At 42.6% G+C, this 18,876-nt stretch overlaps 1 protein-coding gene across 7 annotated transcripts in view; it reads right to left on the bottom strand.

The window, feature by feature from the left end:
* Positions 1-18,876, bottom strand: part of mctp1a (multiple C2 domains, transmembrane 1a) — a 138,719-nt gene that overhangs the window by 23,462 nt on the left and 96,381 nt on the right. For all 7 annotated transcript variants that reach the window (XM_039802831.1, XM_039802834.1, XM_039802832.1 and 4 more), the window contains 2 exons: positions 13,205-13,321; positions 2,508-2,564 (listed from right to left, as the gene is read on the bottom strand). In XM_039802831.1, coding sequence (XP_039658765.1) covers positions 2,508-2,564; positions 13,205-13,321 — 174 coding nt within the window. The remainder of the gene's footprint in view (positions 1-2,507; positions 2,565-13,204; positions 13,322-18,876) is intronic.

The following is an 18,876-nucleotide window of genomic DNA, read 5'->3' as shown; positions in this document are numbered from 1 at the left end:
ATGAGTTTATGTCTAACATTCTTTCACCCTTCGTGTGCCTGCCTGCTTGGCTTTAACAACTGAGCCGTCCCCATCAATTAGTCTAGATGCTGGACTTTCATTGAGATTAAGTGACTAATATCAGTGCTTGCTCACAAGAAAGACACTTTTCACGTCTGCCCAACAATCTGTTAAGTCAAAACACATGTGGTGATCCAAGGCAAAAAGCCTGCAAGGGGTCCTCCATGCAATGAAAAACAGGTGCTCTACTTTTTGGCCATGTAATACCCCATTTAGCCTCTGGAGCAAAGGTTATCCAGCTAATAGCTAACTTGTGGTGCACTGGGAAGAGCTGTGCACATGGCCGGAGTAAACATCTGGGACGGATTGTACATACTTGCAACATATGCTTCAAGTTCAATTAAAATGAGGCCTTGGCATATTTATTAATCTTTTTTTCCCTCTCCCCTCTCTCTGTTGCGCTCTCTCTCTCCCTCCCTTCTTCCCTCTCTCCCCTATAGGCCTATGCCATAAAAGAGGCCTCCTTTGACCTGTCCTTCATACTCACTCATACAATCTGAAGCTGTACCTCATATCCATGTCAAAGACCTCATATCCAATGTAAAAGACAAATTTGTTAAGCCCTAAAAGTCCATTTGTTCTGCACTTAACCAGGTTGGGGGAGAGAGAGAGAGAGAGAGAGAGAGAGAGAGAGAGAGAGAGAGAGAGAATGTGTCATAAGGAAATAAAGAAAAAAGGCAGGGAAGAGAACGATTGAGGGAAGGGTAGAAGGAGAGTGGGAGGGGAGAGACATGTAGGTGAAGAAAAAAAAAAAGCCCCCCTTTCAACTTCCCTACAGCTCAAATGAAATGCTAACAGTTGAGGGGAGCAATAGATCAAAATGTATGAAGCCAGAGTTGGTAAATTGTAGCCTTTGTGGTGGCTGTGCTATCCAGCATCCCAGCCCTGTGTGAGCACAGAGAGCAAGGCCCTCTTATGTGGAATAATCAGTTTGGCACCAAATCTGACAGAGGCCGCAAAAGCTGCTGCTGCACCTCATTTCAATATGAAAGTCCAAAATGTATTTCATATAATCTGCAGCTTTTCAAATGCCTGTATTTTTATTTTTTCCATGAGAGGAGGTGGGAAATGCAATGATGGAGGACAGACGTAAAAAGAAGGGGTAAAAAAAAAGGTTCAAGGTTGCCTGGTGCATATCTTCAGTCAGTGGCCCCCTGTACATTTCAGCCTTGGAACTTCACAGCCATGAAACGTTGCTTCTGCATCACTGTGGGAGAGGATGTAATGCTCACATATCTTTGTGTGCTCGTCGTCCAACTGGCTGCCTGGCTGACTGATTGCCTGACTGACTTACTGGTGGGATGACTGTTTGACCATCTGCATTATAAATGTGTTTATTTAACCCTTTTGTTGCAGGCTTGCACTTAACCCTTAAAATGGGAGATGTTGTAGCAAGGTTGTAGTTGCATAAGTAAATTCAGCAGACAGAGTGTCCTCAGGCAAAAATAATTTTCAGATATCAGATTGCCTGGTCAAAGGCCTTTACAATTACCATAGCAAACAGCCAGTTTTTTTTTTTCTCCAAAAGGATTACCAAACCAGACCACGTAATTTACCACATTTTAGTCAACTAACCTTTACATTGCTGGAGTGTGGCTGTAAGGCATCATGTATCAGCTCAAGTCATTTCAGATTCCAGACTGTTCAGTCAAGGTACTTCACTACTTTCACAGTAAAAGTTTTGGAATTCACTTATAAGCTTAGGTTACAATTGTGTCCTTGTTTAACACTGCTCAAGTCTCATCAGAGTATAAAAGAGTATCAAACAGGATATTGTTTTCATTGCAAGTGTGCCTCACCAAAACCCAGACAACACAGTGGGTGGATAAAGAGCTGTACCATTTCAATTACCATTCCCAAGTGGAACGTTGACATGGGACTGTATCCTATCCAGTGGCATTTGTTTCAGTAGCTGTTCCTACAGTGTAAACGAGCGGAGGCAGTAAAGCAGCCACCTGTTGTTACCTGATAGTGTCTGGACAAGCCCAGATGCTGTTTTACTGGGACATAAAGGAGCAGTGAATGGACCTAAATAGCTAACTAAGCACTTTATATGGGCGCATGTTCTCAGGAAGCAGGGCTGAAGCACAAACGCAAATTTGACATACAGTAGTGTTACATGATGGGGAAAACAAGGATAGTGTGCCAAACTGCTGTAACAGACCAAGGAAAGGTGAGGAATGTGCCGTGTGTACATCTACAGACAAAACTTTTTAGAAGGTTAAAGGTTGTACAATCTTTGTACATGTGTTTGTGCCTCAGGCAGTGAGACCAGGGGAGGAGATGGGAGGGGAAGATGCAGTCATTCCGTTCGTCTGTTTGTTTCCGGTGTATGAAGCGGTGTCAACCTCTCCTGAGGCAGTGTGCGTATGTGTGTGTGTGTGCGAGTGCATACGTTTGTGTACGTGTTGGTGTGCGACTCCATCCCCGACACAAGACGTAATTACCTTGTCATCTTTGTCAAAATCCTCATCCTCATCCTCCAGCAGGTCCTCCACTGCTTGCTGACAGTTGCAACAGAGGAAAGAGAAGAAAAAAAAAAAGAGAAATAAAAATGTTTATGCAACAGCTATAGTACAGATAAACATCAGATAACACAGGGTTAACGTCATCAGAACAGCCAAAGAGGCATACTAAAGCTGATTGGTTATGCTTATGTCTGGCAAGAGTTTGTTAATGAGTATGGAAAGCATGCAGACAGAACAACTATTGGATTGGTGTGTGCTAATATGTCATGAGCGTCAGAAAGGTTTAGAATTAGAATTTAATTTTAGAAACATTCCGTTGTTCAAATGTGTTGACACTTCTGGAAATGTAAGCAAATGCTCTGGCTTTGAATTTCAACGGGCTGAGGATTAAAGTCTATTCATCCACTCAAATCGCACGGCACAAAAGCATTCAAATCTTACACCATTCAGCGGGACGAGACCGCAGAACTCGTCCTCCTCTGTTTCTGCTTGGTCTCATCTGACCTCTCTAACCTTTGCACTCGTCTCTCACCTCTTCCGCCTTCCTATTGCTGTACATTCATCTATCTATCGTTTCACGTCGCCTCACAGAATGATGCTCTATGAGAGAAGAAAGAAGAAAGCCTGCAGCACAGAGAGCAAGTCACAAAGAACAGCAACTACGTGCTTCAGTGGTCCACAACCGATGAAACTGGAGCTGGTGTAGCTTTAGAGCCCCCAAATACCACGATACACACTGTACAGCACAGTGCACACAGTCAGAACCACAAAGGTACCTATGGATACATTAAATGTACGACATAACAATGGTACATGCGTGCATATTGTATATTTTCCTATTCAACAATTGCAATTTTACATAAAAAATTAAAGGCATTGAAAAAACGGCTTCATGGAAAAAAGCAGTCCTTAACATACAGCGCAGACCCCTATCTGTAAAAAGCAAGCAAGTAAACACGTCTTGGCATATATGGAAAGCCCTAAACCAACAAGAGCAGCTAGGGCCACTGTGTTTAGTGATGCTATATCTGATTATTGTTTAATGATACAGTACTTGAGTTGTTCACTTGTCTAGTCCAGTGCCAACGATGCGAAAAACCATAGATCACCGCTGCATCTCTGATCCGCCCTCTTTCTGTCGATCACACATCAAAGCTACAAGGTCATATTGTTTCTCCCAGTTTGCATAAACAAACATTTCATAAGCCCTACAGCTGTCAACCTCAGCATTCATCTAATCTTATCGTTGTGCTGCGTTACCAACCCCAACCCCCAAAAAACCTTTGCTCAGCCTCAACATCACCACAACCCCCTAACCACCTCCAGAACCGCACAAACTAGTTTGGAGAAATCCAAAAATCATTACTTAACAAGACAATAGCTTTTGTCCTTTTTGTTTTTCGTTGGAATAAGGGGGGAAACTATGTGGCGGCTGACATAAGCCTCTTATGTAAATGCAGCTTCCCACACAAACAAAGAGGAGTTCAGAAACAGCAGAGTTGAGAGGGTAGAGTCAACAGTGCATTGTGTGTGTGTGTGTGTGTGTGTGTGTGTGTGTGTGTGTGTGTGTTTTCTATCAATAGCTCAGAGTCACTAGGGCAAAGTGTTGTGCATGTATGCACGGCACCCGTCGTTTTAACTGTCTGACTGTACAGCAACTGGTTATTCCCAGTTCACTGAGACTCCATCAGCGTCTAGACAAATAAGTGTGACTGTTCACAGATCACAATCTCTCTATTGATACAGAATAGATTCACTACGACAAATACCAGAGAAAATTCTTGTGCTCAGCCAAGGCAAAAGATATAGACGTAATACTGTAAAATGAAAACCTTCTGGCAACTCTAAACAAATGAACTATAACTGTTTATAAAGTCATCATGGTTCCTCCCAAATCCTTTCACCCGTGCCAAAATACAAACATAATGGATTCCACCACACAGAGGCTTTACTAGGGCACGCCTGGCACACGCTCTAAACTTTAAACAAAGGGAATGAGCATGAGCTAGCTGGAGAAGCATGACCTAGAGAGACAGAGAGAATGATAGAGTCGTTTGTCTCCCTCTGCTCTCCGCTCTCTCTTCTATCGCCTCTGGTTACAGAGGGAAGTCATGTTTCCTACAATGAGACACAGTGTAAAATTAATAAATAAAAAGACACGGAACATGTCATCTGCCCTGAAGATTGCCACGGCTAAATGTGCGCACTGAAGCTACTGTCTCAGTAAGAGAGGATATAAATTACCTCAGTGCAGCAGATGAATTCCAAACATCTTTCTTTCTCCCCCTCTCTCTCTCTATTTGTCTCATATTCTTTCGCTCTTTCTAAGACCTGTTTGGTGTATGATATCATTTGTCTGCTTATCCCCCCATTATCATGTTGTTTGAATTACTATCATTACAGCACGGCAGCATCAAAGCCCTGCTGTCGACAGGATCGTGTCGAGCTCATGTTGCCTGCAGAGCTGCTCCAGTCAATTCAATATCTACTGAGGTGGGGATTAACATATTCAGACCTATTCAAATTATACAGGGATGATGCAGGCTACTCTTACAGATTACACTGTGCCCCATAAATACATACAAAGACGGTGATAATATAAAATACACACAAAGAATATAGGTGAGAACAATGACATTGAAAGTTCAAATGGCTGTAAAAAGTATGAACACATCTGTTTGGCCTCATGGCTTATACCTAAAAAGCTGATTTGCAAGAATGAAGTTTCTGATCCAAGCACAAGCTCTGCTACATCACTCTGATTTTTCCTTTCTTCCCGTACTTCCCATCAATGCAAAAATACTGTCTGTTAAGAACGAAACTGCTGTCCATCAAAATTAAGTGGGAAAAAATAAATAAAAGTGCATTACTGTATCTGTCTTGATGCCTATTACTTTGCATGTGGAGGATTTGATTGTGTGTGAATGACTTCATTTTTAATTACACTACAGTCCAAACAACCAATCCAAATCAGAGGTGGTCCTTATGTTTTAGTGTATTCTTCAGTGCATCCTTGCATGACAATTGCTTTACTCCATTTGGTGACTTGAAAGCTAAATAGCTAAAACTAGGACTCTATGTTTTTCATCTTCATATTAGCACTAATTTTCATTCAGCCTTACAGAGCGAGATCTTTCTCTCCCATTAACTGTTGCTCTGTGCCAGATGGAATGCACGGTGCTAGCTAAATTCTTCCTGGACTAAATTTGAATAAAGTCCAAGGTACACGAAAAGCCCAGCATGTGTTTGGATCTGGTGTTTTGCTGCACGGACTGATTGACTAAGATGATGAACAAGTTGTAAAAAGTGGTAAAAAGGAATAGCAAAAGAAAGCCTATCAGGTAGAAATGTTTGTTTCTACACTGATTCCCGGGAGGGAAATTTGTGTAATCTCCTTTTGCCTCCACAGGGAGCTCCTTGTACAGCGTCAACAGCATAACAGCGCCCCTAGTGGCTATTCAAGGACAGAGAGCTAACTCTTAGGGTTACAAGGGATCATTACTGTAGCCTTTGGTTTACAGGATAGTCTCATGGCTCTGTAGGGTTAAGGTGACCCTATGTCCATTAACTTAAATAAGGGCAGCATTCGTAGCTGCGCAGTACCTGGAGCACAGTGTCTTCAATTTAAAATTGGCCAATCTTTATTCACGCCCAGTTGTAAACTCCTTCCTCCCCTAACTCGACTCTGACTTTGATGTTGGAGGTATGGTTAGTGGATTAGTACATTACCTACAGTAATACAATGTGAACAGAGCCAAAACCAGTTTTAAACTGAGGTTACAGGCAAGGATAACCCTGATATAGAAATATGGAAAATATATTTTATGCATTAAGTCAAAATAATTAAGAAATGCTAACTAACTAATCAACTAGGTATAGTTAGCCAAAGTTGTATATCTACACTGTAAGACATATAGGAGTGTTTAAGCCTAACTTGACGGGTCAGGAACAAAAAAAACTGTACTTCGAAGGGACGGATGTTACTTTCATGGAAGTAACAGAATAGACCCTGTCTGGATCAATGAAACAAGTGCATGCACACACACACACACACACACACTCCACAGAGGGAAGGTAAAAATCTACTACGTGAAGTAGTAGCTACATCATTTTCACCCCTCCTCTGAAATGCCTCTATACTCAGCCCTCTCTCTCTGCCTGGCCGGGCTGAGTTCCACTATCTCCCTTCCTAACCTTCCCAATGACAGCCGCAGTGGGAATTGACGCCGAGGCAGACATCCCGGTGAACATGAAGATATACTTTCTGCTCCTTTTTCTCCCATTCCTCTATCCCTCCCTCCCTCCATCCTCCTGCTGCTCTTCCTCTTTGATACGTGAGGGGGTTTTAACCTCTCCAGCTGCTGAGGTTTGGCTGACTGGCTGGCTGGGGGATCTCAAGGCCCTACTTGGTATGCATTGTCCATGAGTGTATGTGTATGTGTTCCATGCATGTATGGGTATGTGTGTGTATATGTGTGTGTGTATATGTGTGTGCATGTGTGTGTATTGCCTACACCACAGTTTCTGCAGACTGGGGGAGGGCTGTGCGTCTGATAAGGGCTGCTGGCTGAGCGTGGCTGACCCACGCGGGGCCTTCACAAGCTGTCAGAGCTGTGGCCCTCAGAGGGGGGCCCTTCCATCTGCAATGCCCTAGCCAGGGCTCACCCAGCAGGGGGCCAGAGAGGGGTAAGGCCGGGGTGCTACCGGAGCTGGAGGCTGGGGGTGAGAAGGGCGGCTCCATATTCATGAAAGCAACACCAAATATGTGAGCGTTGCGTTTCAGGCTAGTAGTAGTGCCCAATCTACGTTTCTAATTGCTCATTTGCTAACAAATCAGCAAGAGTGTATAGTCAGGGATTCAATTGAATTTGACATGCTCCACTAGCATTGTTGAGATAGTGAGTAAATGATGTTTGTCCTTCTCAGACAGATGATGCCGTCTTGTCTTATTGTTTCTCATACTCAATTGTGGAAAAGAGGGCTAGAGCTGGTACATACTTGATGTACAATCTATTGCACACAAACACACTCACATCTGTAGGCTTTAGCTCAAGGTTTAAACTGAAAAACTCGCAGCTACGGCGGGTGTACTGTATAGACAAAACAACAACAAGCACTGAGACAGACACCCTGAGCTGCTGACGTTGTTAGCAAAGAGCACAGACAGTTACAAAGGTTCAGCGTGATGAAAGGAGCTAGACAAATGGAGGGAAAGGAAGAGAAAGAGAGACAACATGATGAAAAGGGAGGCTGGGAGGATTTTGCAGTGGCATTCCTGATGCTCCCGGTGCTCCCGTCCCGCTTCAAACTATGCCCGTCGCCTGTCTTTCTGCCTGCCAGCCTGCCATCCTATCTGCCAGTTTAGCAGAGACAGAGAGGCAGCGAGAGGAGCAGAGATGAGCACGGTGATGCCGGGGCGGCACGGGGGAAATCAGTGGGGCACAGGCGCTCCCAGTTAAAAGTGACATGACCTTTTGATTTTGTCACCTGTCACCAACTGCCATGTCTGACTCTGCACTGAGGAGTGCCTGCCATCCACCGCTGTTTTCCTCTGCCTTCGTCTCTCTGTCGCTCCGTCTCTCTGAATGCCGCTCTGTCTTTTTCTGTCTCCTGCTCCCACTCCATCTCCTTTTCTCGTTCTCCTTTTCTTTGCAGAGTTATGGTTTTACAGGGAAAAAGTGGAGGTGTGACTTTCTGGAGGAGCTGAGGTATAATAGGCAGCGTTTCCTCTTTTCCTTCCAGCGTTCCTAATATTTACTCCTCTCTACCTGTGTTGTGCGTGGCTCTTAATGAGGGCAGATGTCAAGGCACAGCGTGTTTAGAGACGCAGAGAAGCTTTTTTTTTTGGAGATGCAAAATCAGGGAGAAAATAGAATAGATAAAAATGGCAATGAAGTCTTGTTCTAGAAATGGTTCCAATACAATCAGACATTATTACTGTCTTGAAAATAAGCCAGATTCTTTTTTACACTAATGAAGAATATACTGCTGCACACCAAGTGCTTCACAGTCAGGAAAGTAAAGATTAAACTACAAGTAGAACTAGGGGGATTTGAACAAATACAAAATTACAATATTAGTAAAAAAACATAGTCCATTTTTTATTCTAAATAAAGTTCTATTGGGGTGATTAAACTCTATATTTGTTTGGTGGAGTGGGTTGAAAGTTGTCAGCTCGATCTCGCGGTTGGAGGCATGTCTGTGAGTGTGAAGTATCTTCAGGCCATTAAGGTCTTCTCTTCTCTAATAGGTTGGTGAATCTAGTGGGTGAATCTATGTAATGGTCTAAAGCATGGGATAAAGATGATGGTCCTCCAGTGTGACAAGGCCTAATTGCCCATCATCCCGTGGTAGAAAGAGACATCACCATGTTCTGTATGTGCCCTCTACGACAGCCTGCACTGAAATTAACACCTTCTTAACATCTGGTAAATGCCTTTCCGGGCCAACAGAAGAGCAGGGAAGGATTTCTATTGGGATGTGTCTCTGCTCCTTAATCTCAACGGGCATCATATACAAACACTGCTATGAGAAGATACACGCATGCGTGCACACATGCCTTGCAGCCTTTTTCTCTTCCAGCAGAGCTGCCTGTCCTTTGGTTGACCGAGCCCGGCCTACTGGTAGCTTCCTTTGCAACAGGCTTGGGATGGATCTGAGCCCCTAATTGTTCCAGGTTTCAAAACAAGATAGAGATGGAGAGGACAGGGTGATGTCATTAAAGCGCTCCTCCACCATCAATAGGGGACTCCACACAACTGCAGAAAGACAGGATGGGCATTCCTTAATGGTACATTACTGTATTAGCCTTGGATGTCAAAGCAGTATCATACTCTACGTATATTCAAAAGCATCAGCACACTTTCTTGTTTGTTTGTTTGCCTGAGTGAGCATGTTACAGCGTGACACACAGGTCAGCTAACAGTGTGGAAGAGTCAGGGTTCACAGGTCAGAGTGCTACATGATAAGAGAGGAGGTCGGCGACCTCGCCGGTGCATCGCCTGCTTTAACCGCTGTTCTGAGGACGCTCCGACTGCTTAGCAGGTACTGGTCAAGGTTGGGGCGAGGGTAAGGAGTGCTGATCCGAGATCTGTTTGCAAAGCAGCATGTAACCACACAACACTCAGTGACCCTGAGTGGTGAATTACAGCGTGCAGAGAACACTCTGTTTGTTTACTCGCTATTGACAGGGTTATGGACTGTGGTTGCGGTGTAAAATCAGAGAAGGCTCCTCACATTGAACCCATCAGATGAAGCAAGGCCCTTGAGTTTATTAGGAAGTCTGTACTCGAGCGTACACTATTTTTTTGTTTTCTCTCTTTCTTCCCCCACCGTATCCCTCTCTCTCTCTCTCTCTCTCTCACCCTCACCCTTCAGAGTGAGTTCAGCAGAGATTCCTTTGGCATTACCCTCACCCCAGACTGCTGGAAAACCGCAGCGCTCCGGATGCTGACCCTTGCTCGGCTCAGCACAATGCTTTAATTTGGTGTGTTGTTTAAAGTAATTAGAAAGCCTTTTTCCCTTGTTTTCTTTTCTATTCTTCTCTGTTCTCTGCCAAGTGCAAGAGGGAAACAGTGAGTCGTCCATGACTTCAGCTTGATAAAGACTCTGAAGAAGAATCCAGGGGACCGGGAGAGGAAGCAAAGAATGCAGATACTGTACGCTCGAGCTGTACCCACTTCCCCCCTGCACCGACGCAGATTGGGAAACTCGATCTGAAAACAAACAGGGACAGGACTCCGGGGATACTTGTATCTGAGTGTGAGTGTGTGTGAGTGTGAGTGTGAGTGTGAGTGTGTGTGTGTGTGTGCGCACGTGCAACACGCATGCCTGAAAATAATGCATGCTTCCACCACGTTACGTTAGCTGTATGTTTTCAAATTTAACTTAAGATAGTGATATCACGACTGAAAGAGGCAGAGAGTTGCTAATGGAGCAAGGAGCGAGGGAGAGTTCATCTCATTCACCAATCCTGAGGCAGTGAGATTGCAACGCCAAGACAACAGAGACGACGATTGTCAGAGAGTTTTCTTTGTGTTGCCTGTGCTGCTCTTCACTGTTCAGCACAACTGTCACAGCAGCAAGAAAAGGAGCATTAATGGTGCTAATCTTTGACAATTAATCCCACTTTCATCGGAAATATTGTAGCAAAGAATGTCTGCACACGCTGCTGCATACGCACAGTTGTGTATGCATACTTACACACACACACACACACACACACACACACACACACACACACACACACAGTAGATGGAAATATACAAATTTTTCACACAGATATTTTTTTTCTCTTTGTGCACACACTGTATTTCCACCACACATCGAAGTACCATGCAAACACACACCTGCAGTGCCTCATACAGGCAGCTGTAGTTCTACACTTTGGTTGTGCCAAAATCATAACCTTGGAATAAAAAGCGAACATACCAGACTGCATCCGACCACCATAATAACACACACAATATTCACAATTCATGCATCATGCACACACCTGCACATTTAAATATACTACATATACGCCGCTGCTATCCCGTTCTATCGCACTGCATATTTGCCACTGACTGTTTCACCACCAGCTCAAACTAACTTTTTTACCCCGACTAGCTAATAGCAGCACTGACCCTCTACTCCACACATATCAAGCCTGTCAAACTGTAAGTACACAACACACCCACTTAAAGCCATTGTTGATTTGTGCATATAGGAGAGTGGAGACATTTAACTGAAAAGTCAGATACTGATGAAACTGGCGTGCTCTCATGGCTCACGAGCCAAAAGAAACTAAAGTGAAAAAGTAAGTACTGGTGGTTATACTTGATGGCAAAGGTTTTAAATCATACTGCTTCCATCATGACAAACCTAAAGTCATTCAAAAATATGTAGTCTATATTCCTAGTCTAAATGTGAAAGTACATGCCAATCAAAATGACAGTGTTATGATGCTACTAAGACAGCATCAGATATTAAACTATGTCAGTACAGTAATGAGTGTCCATATCCCCTCTTGTTTCTGAGCATAGGACAACTTTGTAGAACTGAGCAGAACAGTATTGTCGCTCTAAAGGTAATTGTCATACGAGCATCAACAATATCAACATCTCTTAATGTTGCAACCAATTCCTAAGGTACTTGAGACACAATAGTCCCTTTCAAGGAGGAGAGAAAAGCAATTCTGCATGAAGTGGGAGTTACATATACATACGTGTATGTGAAGTGAGTTGCACATTACAAGAATATGTAACCTTCGTTGCCTCATTTTAATTAGGAAGTGCATGGGAAAAGAATATCATTAGGTCTGGATAAATACAAGTAGCAGGTGGGAGGGGGGGACAAATCATCATGCTGTGTTTTGTCTTGGGCATGTGTCTTTTTTTTGTCAAGCAATGTCGCCATCTACAGGCGAAGAAAAATACCCTCTGAAATTCAAGTCTGTCATTCACAAATCAAAAATGGATTTATTTGGTCTGTGAACCTACTTGCAATTGCAAACATTTAATTCTTGACTTAACTGACTATATCCAGTTCAAATACTCTGAATTTCAGTATGTACCACAAACTAATGTATAACTACCAGATTATTGTCAAGTAACAGATGGCTTATATCGGACTCATGGGGGTTGTCTTTTGCTGATTTTATTGTCAACTTCTTAAATTAAAAATTATGGAAATAGAGGCTTATAAATAGAGAAGTTTAGCTCTGGAGACTTAACAAATAAATCGGAGTTGTAAGTTATGTACAGTTTAAATCTAAATCCATTTTTATGTGTAATATTACAATGACACAAAGCAGTTTGGTTCATTATGACTGTATTTGATATCTCTTCCAAATCCAATCCAATTCAACCCAAATAATCCTTATGAAGAGGTAAATATAGACATATAGAAGGCGAGAGACTGCAAGAAAATCTGAGGTCTGTTAACTGGTTATTTCCAACTCAGTCTTGGAAAAATGCACTTATTAAAATTAATCACTTCATTGTTCACGCTCACTGCAAAGTCCAGCTCTCGCTCTCGTTTTCACTCTCTACTCTCCAAATGTGCCTGGCCATGATTAAAACATGTCTGTTTCTCCATGACATTGCTTTGACATCATTTAATTGGTATAAGAGATAAAAAATAAATGAATTAAATAAATATACTACCAGGTAAGTGGCGTAACGTAGCTCAAGGTGACAGCCTATTATTTCTTCCTTTTCTTTGCCTCAAAGAAAGCGAAGTGAGAATTGCAGTGAGAATGCAGCTGCTCAAGGGGCAGATGGAGTTTATTTTTTTATCTTTAAAAAATTCACCAGAGCGATTTAAAAAAAAATTAAATTTCAATTTTGCTGAAAGTTTACTCAATTTATTCAAAAATATTTTAAATGAGTGAGTATTATGCTCATGTCTTTGTTTCTTTAAAAAAGCACGATGCTTTCTCACTCATCTGTACATCTATACTAGTCATAAACACCGGTCACATCTTTTACAGCACAAATACATAATGTATTATTAACTCTAGCATCAAAGACATTAAATGCATGTAAATGTGATCAATGTGGTAAATTAAACAGTAGTTTAATGTCTCTATGAAGCAATGGTGCCCGAGTTTTAACCCTGCAGTGTGTGTGGAAAGAGGCTTTTACAGTGAAATGAAAGAAAGGCGGAGGGATATCAGAAGCTATGGGGTTACTCACCACGTCTTGCCTGTTATCCTTCCCCGATGCGATTAGGATGTAGTTCCAGGCCAAAGGCAGTAGCAAAGCCAGAGGAATCATATAGAGTTCAAAGTTCCAAACAACGATGACAAAAAGCTGAAGAAAGAGAGAAAAAGACAAAACCATCAGCAAAAGAAAAGTGAGAAGAAAGAAAAGTGAGAACAGTGTGGGCAAAGAATGTATACATCCAAGACCCCATATTGACCCCGGTGAGGCAAACTCCTGAGAACGTACGCCGGCCATATGCGTGACTGGAAACGACACACATTTAAACACATTCATATGCAGAATCATAACTACCGTGGAACAAAGCGTAAAAATAAGACTGGGCTTTAACAAAAGGTACAGGCCTGGTGTCGGTGAGCCTAGGTTCAACACCCTGACCCTCAAGGCTTTCTTGGCCCTCAGCTGATCAGGAGGACACTGAGGAGGATGAGTATGAGCCGTCAGAGCCTCTTTCCTCCATGCCAATCATCCCAGAGGGTGAGGTCGTGTACCGTTTTCAGCCGCAGCACGTCAAAGCTGACCCTTCCATACTCAACTCCAAACCCCAGCCTCTGACCTCACACACCCCACACCCAGAGTCCCTAACCCTGTCACTCCAAGCCCAAATACCCTCTCTCCTACCCCAAAAGACTTGTATGCCCCATCTCTAACCTTCTCTGCACCCATCTGCCAAAACCATAACCTCTATACCTCCCCTCTCATCACCAAACAAGAAAGTACCATCTGAAAATTAACCTTTCCTAAAACCCTGTATTCTGGTTTTGGCAGGGCTCTTTAGCCTCTGACAACAGATTATTGCGGCTGTTGGGAGAAGATATATGTGGGAAAGTAAAATTGCAAATGATGGAAGCTTGTTATTTTATGGCGGCACTGTGAGCTGTTTCAAAAAAGTTTAGCTAGAAGAAATGGGATACTTTGTGGGAATAAAATCTGCCAGAAACAAATAGAGCAAAATAATAGCTATCTTTTCTAATAATACTTAATCTTTTCTAGCAAAACATCTTTATCAAATTCAAGTACAAGAAATCCATGATTTCAATTATGAGCAAGGACGCTTTGATGGGAAACTTTTAGGGGGATGTGAAATTGAGACTATTACTGTATAAAGCAGATGTATTGGTCTGTGTAACAATTACAATCTATCATGTTTGGCTGAGAGAGAGAGAGAGAGAAAGAGAGAGAGAATAAAAACAGTCTGTTTACAGTCTAAGGTTAATGTGACTATAAGGTTCAACAGCCACTCAATAGTGTGTATGCAGGTCTGCTATTACTGTAGTGGAGTCAGTTGGACACACACACACACACACACACACACACACACACACACACACACACACACACACACACACACACACACACACACACACACACACACACACACACACACACACACACACACACACACACACACATATCAATGTAAACAACTCTTCACAATAATTTTCACTTTTCCACTTCTTATGTAAAAAAAAGTTTGAAAGGCTCCAAACTTTTGAATACAAGTATGACTCACAGACGCAGAGTATACAAAGCAAAAACAGACATAAATTAAACATTAGAAATGTCCAGTACATTTACATACTGCTTACAGCTACATTTATTTTTCAAATAAACCTGAATGGCCTTGGTGCAACAACCAAATCTCCCAAAAGGATTGGAATCATTCTCCGTCTCTCTCAGGCTCAACTTAACTATCTCACATACAAAGAGTCTTTCTCTGATACAGTGGTGTAGCAGAATTGGAAAGAAACTATTCAATAATTCATATTTGTAAACTAATAAGCAACACAACCATTTCCCTTCATACATCAGAAATAGCTGTTCAGACAGTGTAAGCTCAGCAACAGAAACTCGCATACATACAAACACATTGCTCACATACAAACACATTTTCTCTACATAATGTAACCGTTCTAAAATGATCCATCTTCCTACAAATTCTAATTTACAAATCTGTAACGCTAATAAACTCTGGAATAATCTGTAACTAAACAACGTGCAATAGAGGCGCAGAAACATGTCTTCAGTCAACAAAAAGGAGATCACTTGTTTTAAAGCTATTCTGGTAGAAGCTATAAATACCTGCACACTTACAAGTGCTCCTTACAAACGCTCGGCTATAAATATACTGTACAGTAGGCATATATTGCACAGCAAATAAATTAAGTGTCTAGTTCTCTAATCGCTCATGGTATCGTTATCACACAACAGACAAATGAATTGCTCCTCACTGTCCTGATGTTTATATGAAACCTTAAAACCCTCTTTTATGTTTAAAAAAAAATAAAAATCTTGCTTTCTTCTCCATTTGCCTAAGGTTGTTTAACCTGTCGTCCCCCTTCATTCCTCCTCCATTCGGTTATAGTAGCTGAGGGCGACGTTTTGACTGGCAGCTAGAGGAACCGGACACCCAGGCTCAGCAGTGGCCAGCCCTGCCCCGTCTCCGTGCCCCCCGGCTGGGTAATAGGGGTCCTGCAGTGCCTGGACCTTTCCACCAGGACTGAGTGATCACAGCCCACCCCCCATTGCTCGCTACACCAGATAGCAGGCTCTTAGCCTGGGGAAGAGGGAGCGGGAAGGAGCCTGCTGTGGACGTCAGTGACCAGAGGAAGGCACGGGGGAAAAACACAGATAAAAACATGCTGGATCGAAGGGGGAAAAAAGGGGGAAAAATGCTAAATGAAGCTCCAGATGTAGTCTATGGGAATAATTTATAGATTACTCTGTGTGGTCAGAGACACATTATGTAGTGGTCGGTGACAGAGACAATATGAACACGCGCACAGAGGGACGCTTACCATGCTCCATTCTTGCTTTTCTGTTTAATACTGCTGAATTCCTACCTGCGTGGTAATGTAAAAATACTTGAACCCAGTGTGTTGTCTTTCTCTGTATATGCGCTTTTATATTATTCAAATTATGCAAACGCTCTAATTTAGTCTTAAGTGCATGTAAATAAATACATAACACTAAAATGAGAGACGTGCCATCTTTTTCCTTCTCATACTACCATTGTAAGAAATATCTGTAATTATCTGAGCTACTAAATAACATAAATATCAATTTTAGAGTTAGTTTAGTTCTTTATTCTATAGTGGACATTTGATTTCGTCACAAAATCTACTTGCAGCAGTTTACCTTTAAACAGCAAATCTACTCAGTCATAAAAACCTATCTTCATTTCTTTTAAAAATCATTTGTGCTTCAACATATCTTTGGTGAAATACACAAAAACATTTCAGGGAACAAAACTATTCACTTGTCATAAAACAAAGCAAAACAATATTTTCTGCTTTCAAATCTGCTGAACCATTTCAAACACAGTTAAAGGCTACATTTGAACTGGGCAAACTTCACATCCAAGCGCAAGCTGTAATTCAAATGAGATGTATAATTAAAATAGACAACCACTAACACGAACAAAGTAAAAACATGGCAGCAGATGAATTTGTAATATTTGGGCTAAAATACCAATACACAAAATCAGCAAACTTAATTATTTTGACAAGTGTCTGTAGCTGAATTTCATTAGTTATAATATTTGATGCTTTCTCTTAATGTTAAAAAAAAATCCCCCCTGAACACAAGAAGACATATTAAAAAAAGTTAACAAAATAGAGAAGTGAAAATGATTTATTCAAGCACTCAGTGCGGCACGTCGAGAGTTGTATCTTGCATTATTTGTTTCAAAACACAACGCGCGTCCTTGCAGCTCTGAGCCGTGGCACTGTGGGAGGGTAATATTCAGTACTTTGGCTTACATTAACCACACACCAGGCTAACTTTCCCCCTGCTCTGTCTCAGTGGAGTGAAACTGAAGTTTGGATTTCAGAGTTCCCCTTTATCTCTCTTACATCAATTTCCATTCTGGCACTAAGTGTTGCCAGATAGCAACTAGAAGTCCTGTTAAGTTCGAGGGAACAGGGGAGGGAGGGAGACTGTGTCCTGTTTGTGAACGGACCTACCCATCATTCAGTGGTGCTAGACTGCCCCCTGCTGTACTCCTGCAGAATATAGAGCTACAGCACAATTTATGCTGTTCTAAAAAGCACCCTGAATGACTAAGCCTAATGTGTCAAAGCCAGTCATTTTGTAATGAAATAAAAAATTAAAACAACGCATCCACCATTTTATGGCCACAGTAATGAAACTGCACACGGTATGAGAAGTAAAGATGCGGAGTCCCTGACATCTCAACAAAAGGCCTCACGCAGTTTCTGTCGAGTCTCTATCTCTGGTGATTAAACTCTGACTTGGTATTCTCTGTTAGTCATGCCACTATATTTCAACTATCATTCATTTTGCAAATCAGGAGAGCAGTAAAATGTGAAAGTATATCTTTCAAAGCTGTCCCTTGCTGTGGGCAAAGACGAACTCCCGACTTTAAAACTTTTAAAAGTTAGACAGGTTCTTTGAAGAGGAGTCAAAGGAGCAATTTAAAGAGACCTGGAGTGGTGTGTACCACTGACTGCTATGGTGTCTCTGCACTGTGTGTGTGTGTGTGTGTGTGTGTGTGTGTGTGTGTGTGTGTGTGTGTGTGTGTGTGTGTGTGTGTGTGTGTGTGTGTGTGTGTATCAAACTGCCAGCCAGACATGTGCAAACACTCTCACACACACACACACACTCCAATAGTTGCTTCTGTACCTGTATTTGCTTTTTTTTTTTTCTTTGCTTTTTTCAGCAGGGTGAATTTTTATCTAAATGCAAAGCAGGTGATAGGTGCTCCAGTTTCCTCTAGAAGTAGCTCCCTTGTCTGGGCTCTCTTCCTGATAAGAGTCCTACTTTGCCTGACATAAAAGAGCCCGGTATCATTTCCCCTGCCTCCCCAACAACCCCCAGCTCGCTGCCCTCACCCTTCCCCGAGCTTCACAAAGCTGCCTCTATTTGCTCCCAATTCAGGGCCCAATTGCAGATAAAGTTACAGCAAATTTGTTTGGAGGAAGAGCTGCTGAGGCCTGCGGTCCCTGGGGCAATAACAGCCTTGTCTTGCAGGGACCGTGGGGAGAGCTGGCAGCAGCAGGAGAACAGAACCCAACACCGCTCAGCCCCACAATGGCCTCAACTCTCTGGGAGAGAAGGCAAAGGGAGAGGAGGGGAGGGAGAGATAAAAAAAAAAAGGAACATGGATGGATGGACGGATAGAAGGGAGAGACACTCATCTTGCAGGTGTGGAGAGAGGAAGCAGACGCTTAACCCCGAGACAGGGAGACGGAGACACCAAGACCCACACACACACACACACACACACACACACACACACACACATACACACATACAGACACCACCCATCAAGCAGGACAGGAGGTAACTCCAGTCCCTTCCATTGTGCCAACGCCTCAGGCAAAGCTGCCACGGTGGCTGATTCACTGTCGGGATGGGTGGGTGACAGCAGTGTGGGTGTGAGAGAGAGAGAAAGGCTGCATGTGAGACTATGAGATATCTCTCTTTCTCTCACATGCGCACAAAACACACACAACGTACACACTAATCACAGCTGGCACTAACGGGCGATGTGTACATGCGGCTGGCATTTCAGAAGCGGGCAGAAGGAGAGTCAGAGACCATGGAGAACATTTTGATATTTTTTATCGAGGGAATGTTGTGAAGTGACACAGTATGACAACTGCATTTTGATGTACTATTTC

The sequence above is a fragment of the Perca fluviatilis genome, chromosome 6 (genome assembly GCF_010015445.1).
Source record: "Perca fluviatilis chromosome 6, GENO_Pfluv_1.0, whole genome shotgun sequence".
NCBI lineage: Eukaryota > Metazoa > Chordata > Actinopteri > Perciformes > Percidae > Perca > Perca fluviatilis.
This window is presented reverse-complemented; position numbering and strand designations above follow the sequence as displayed.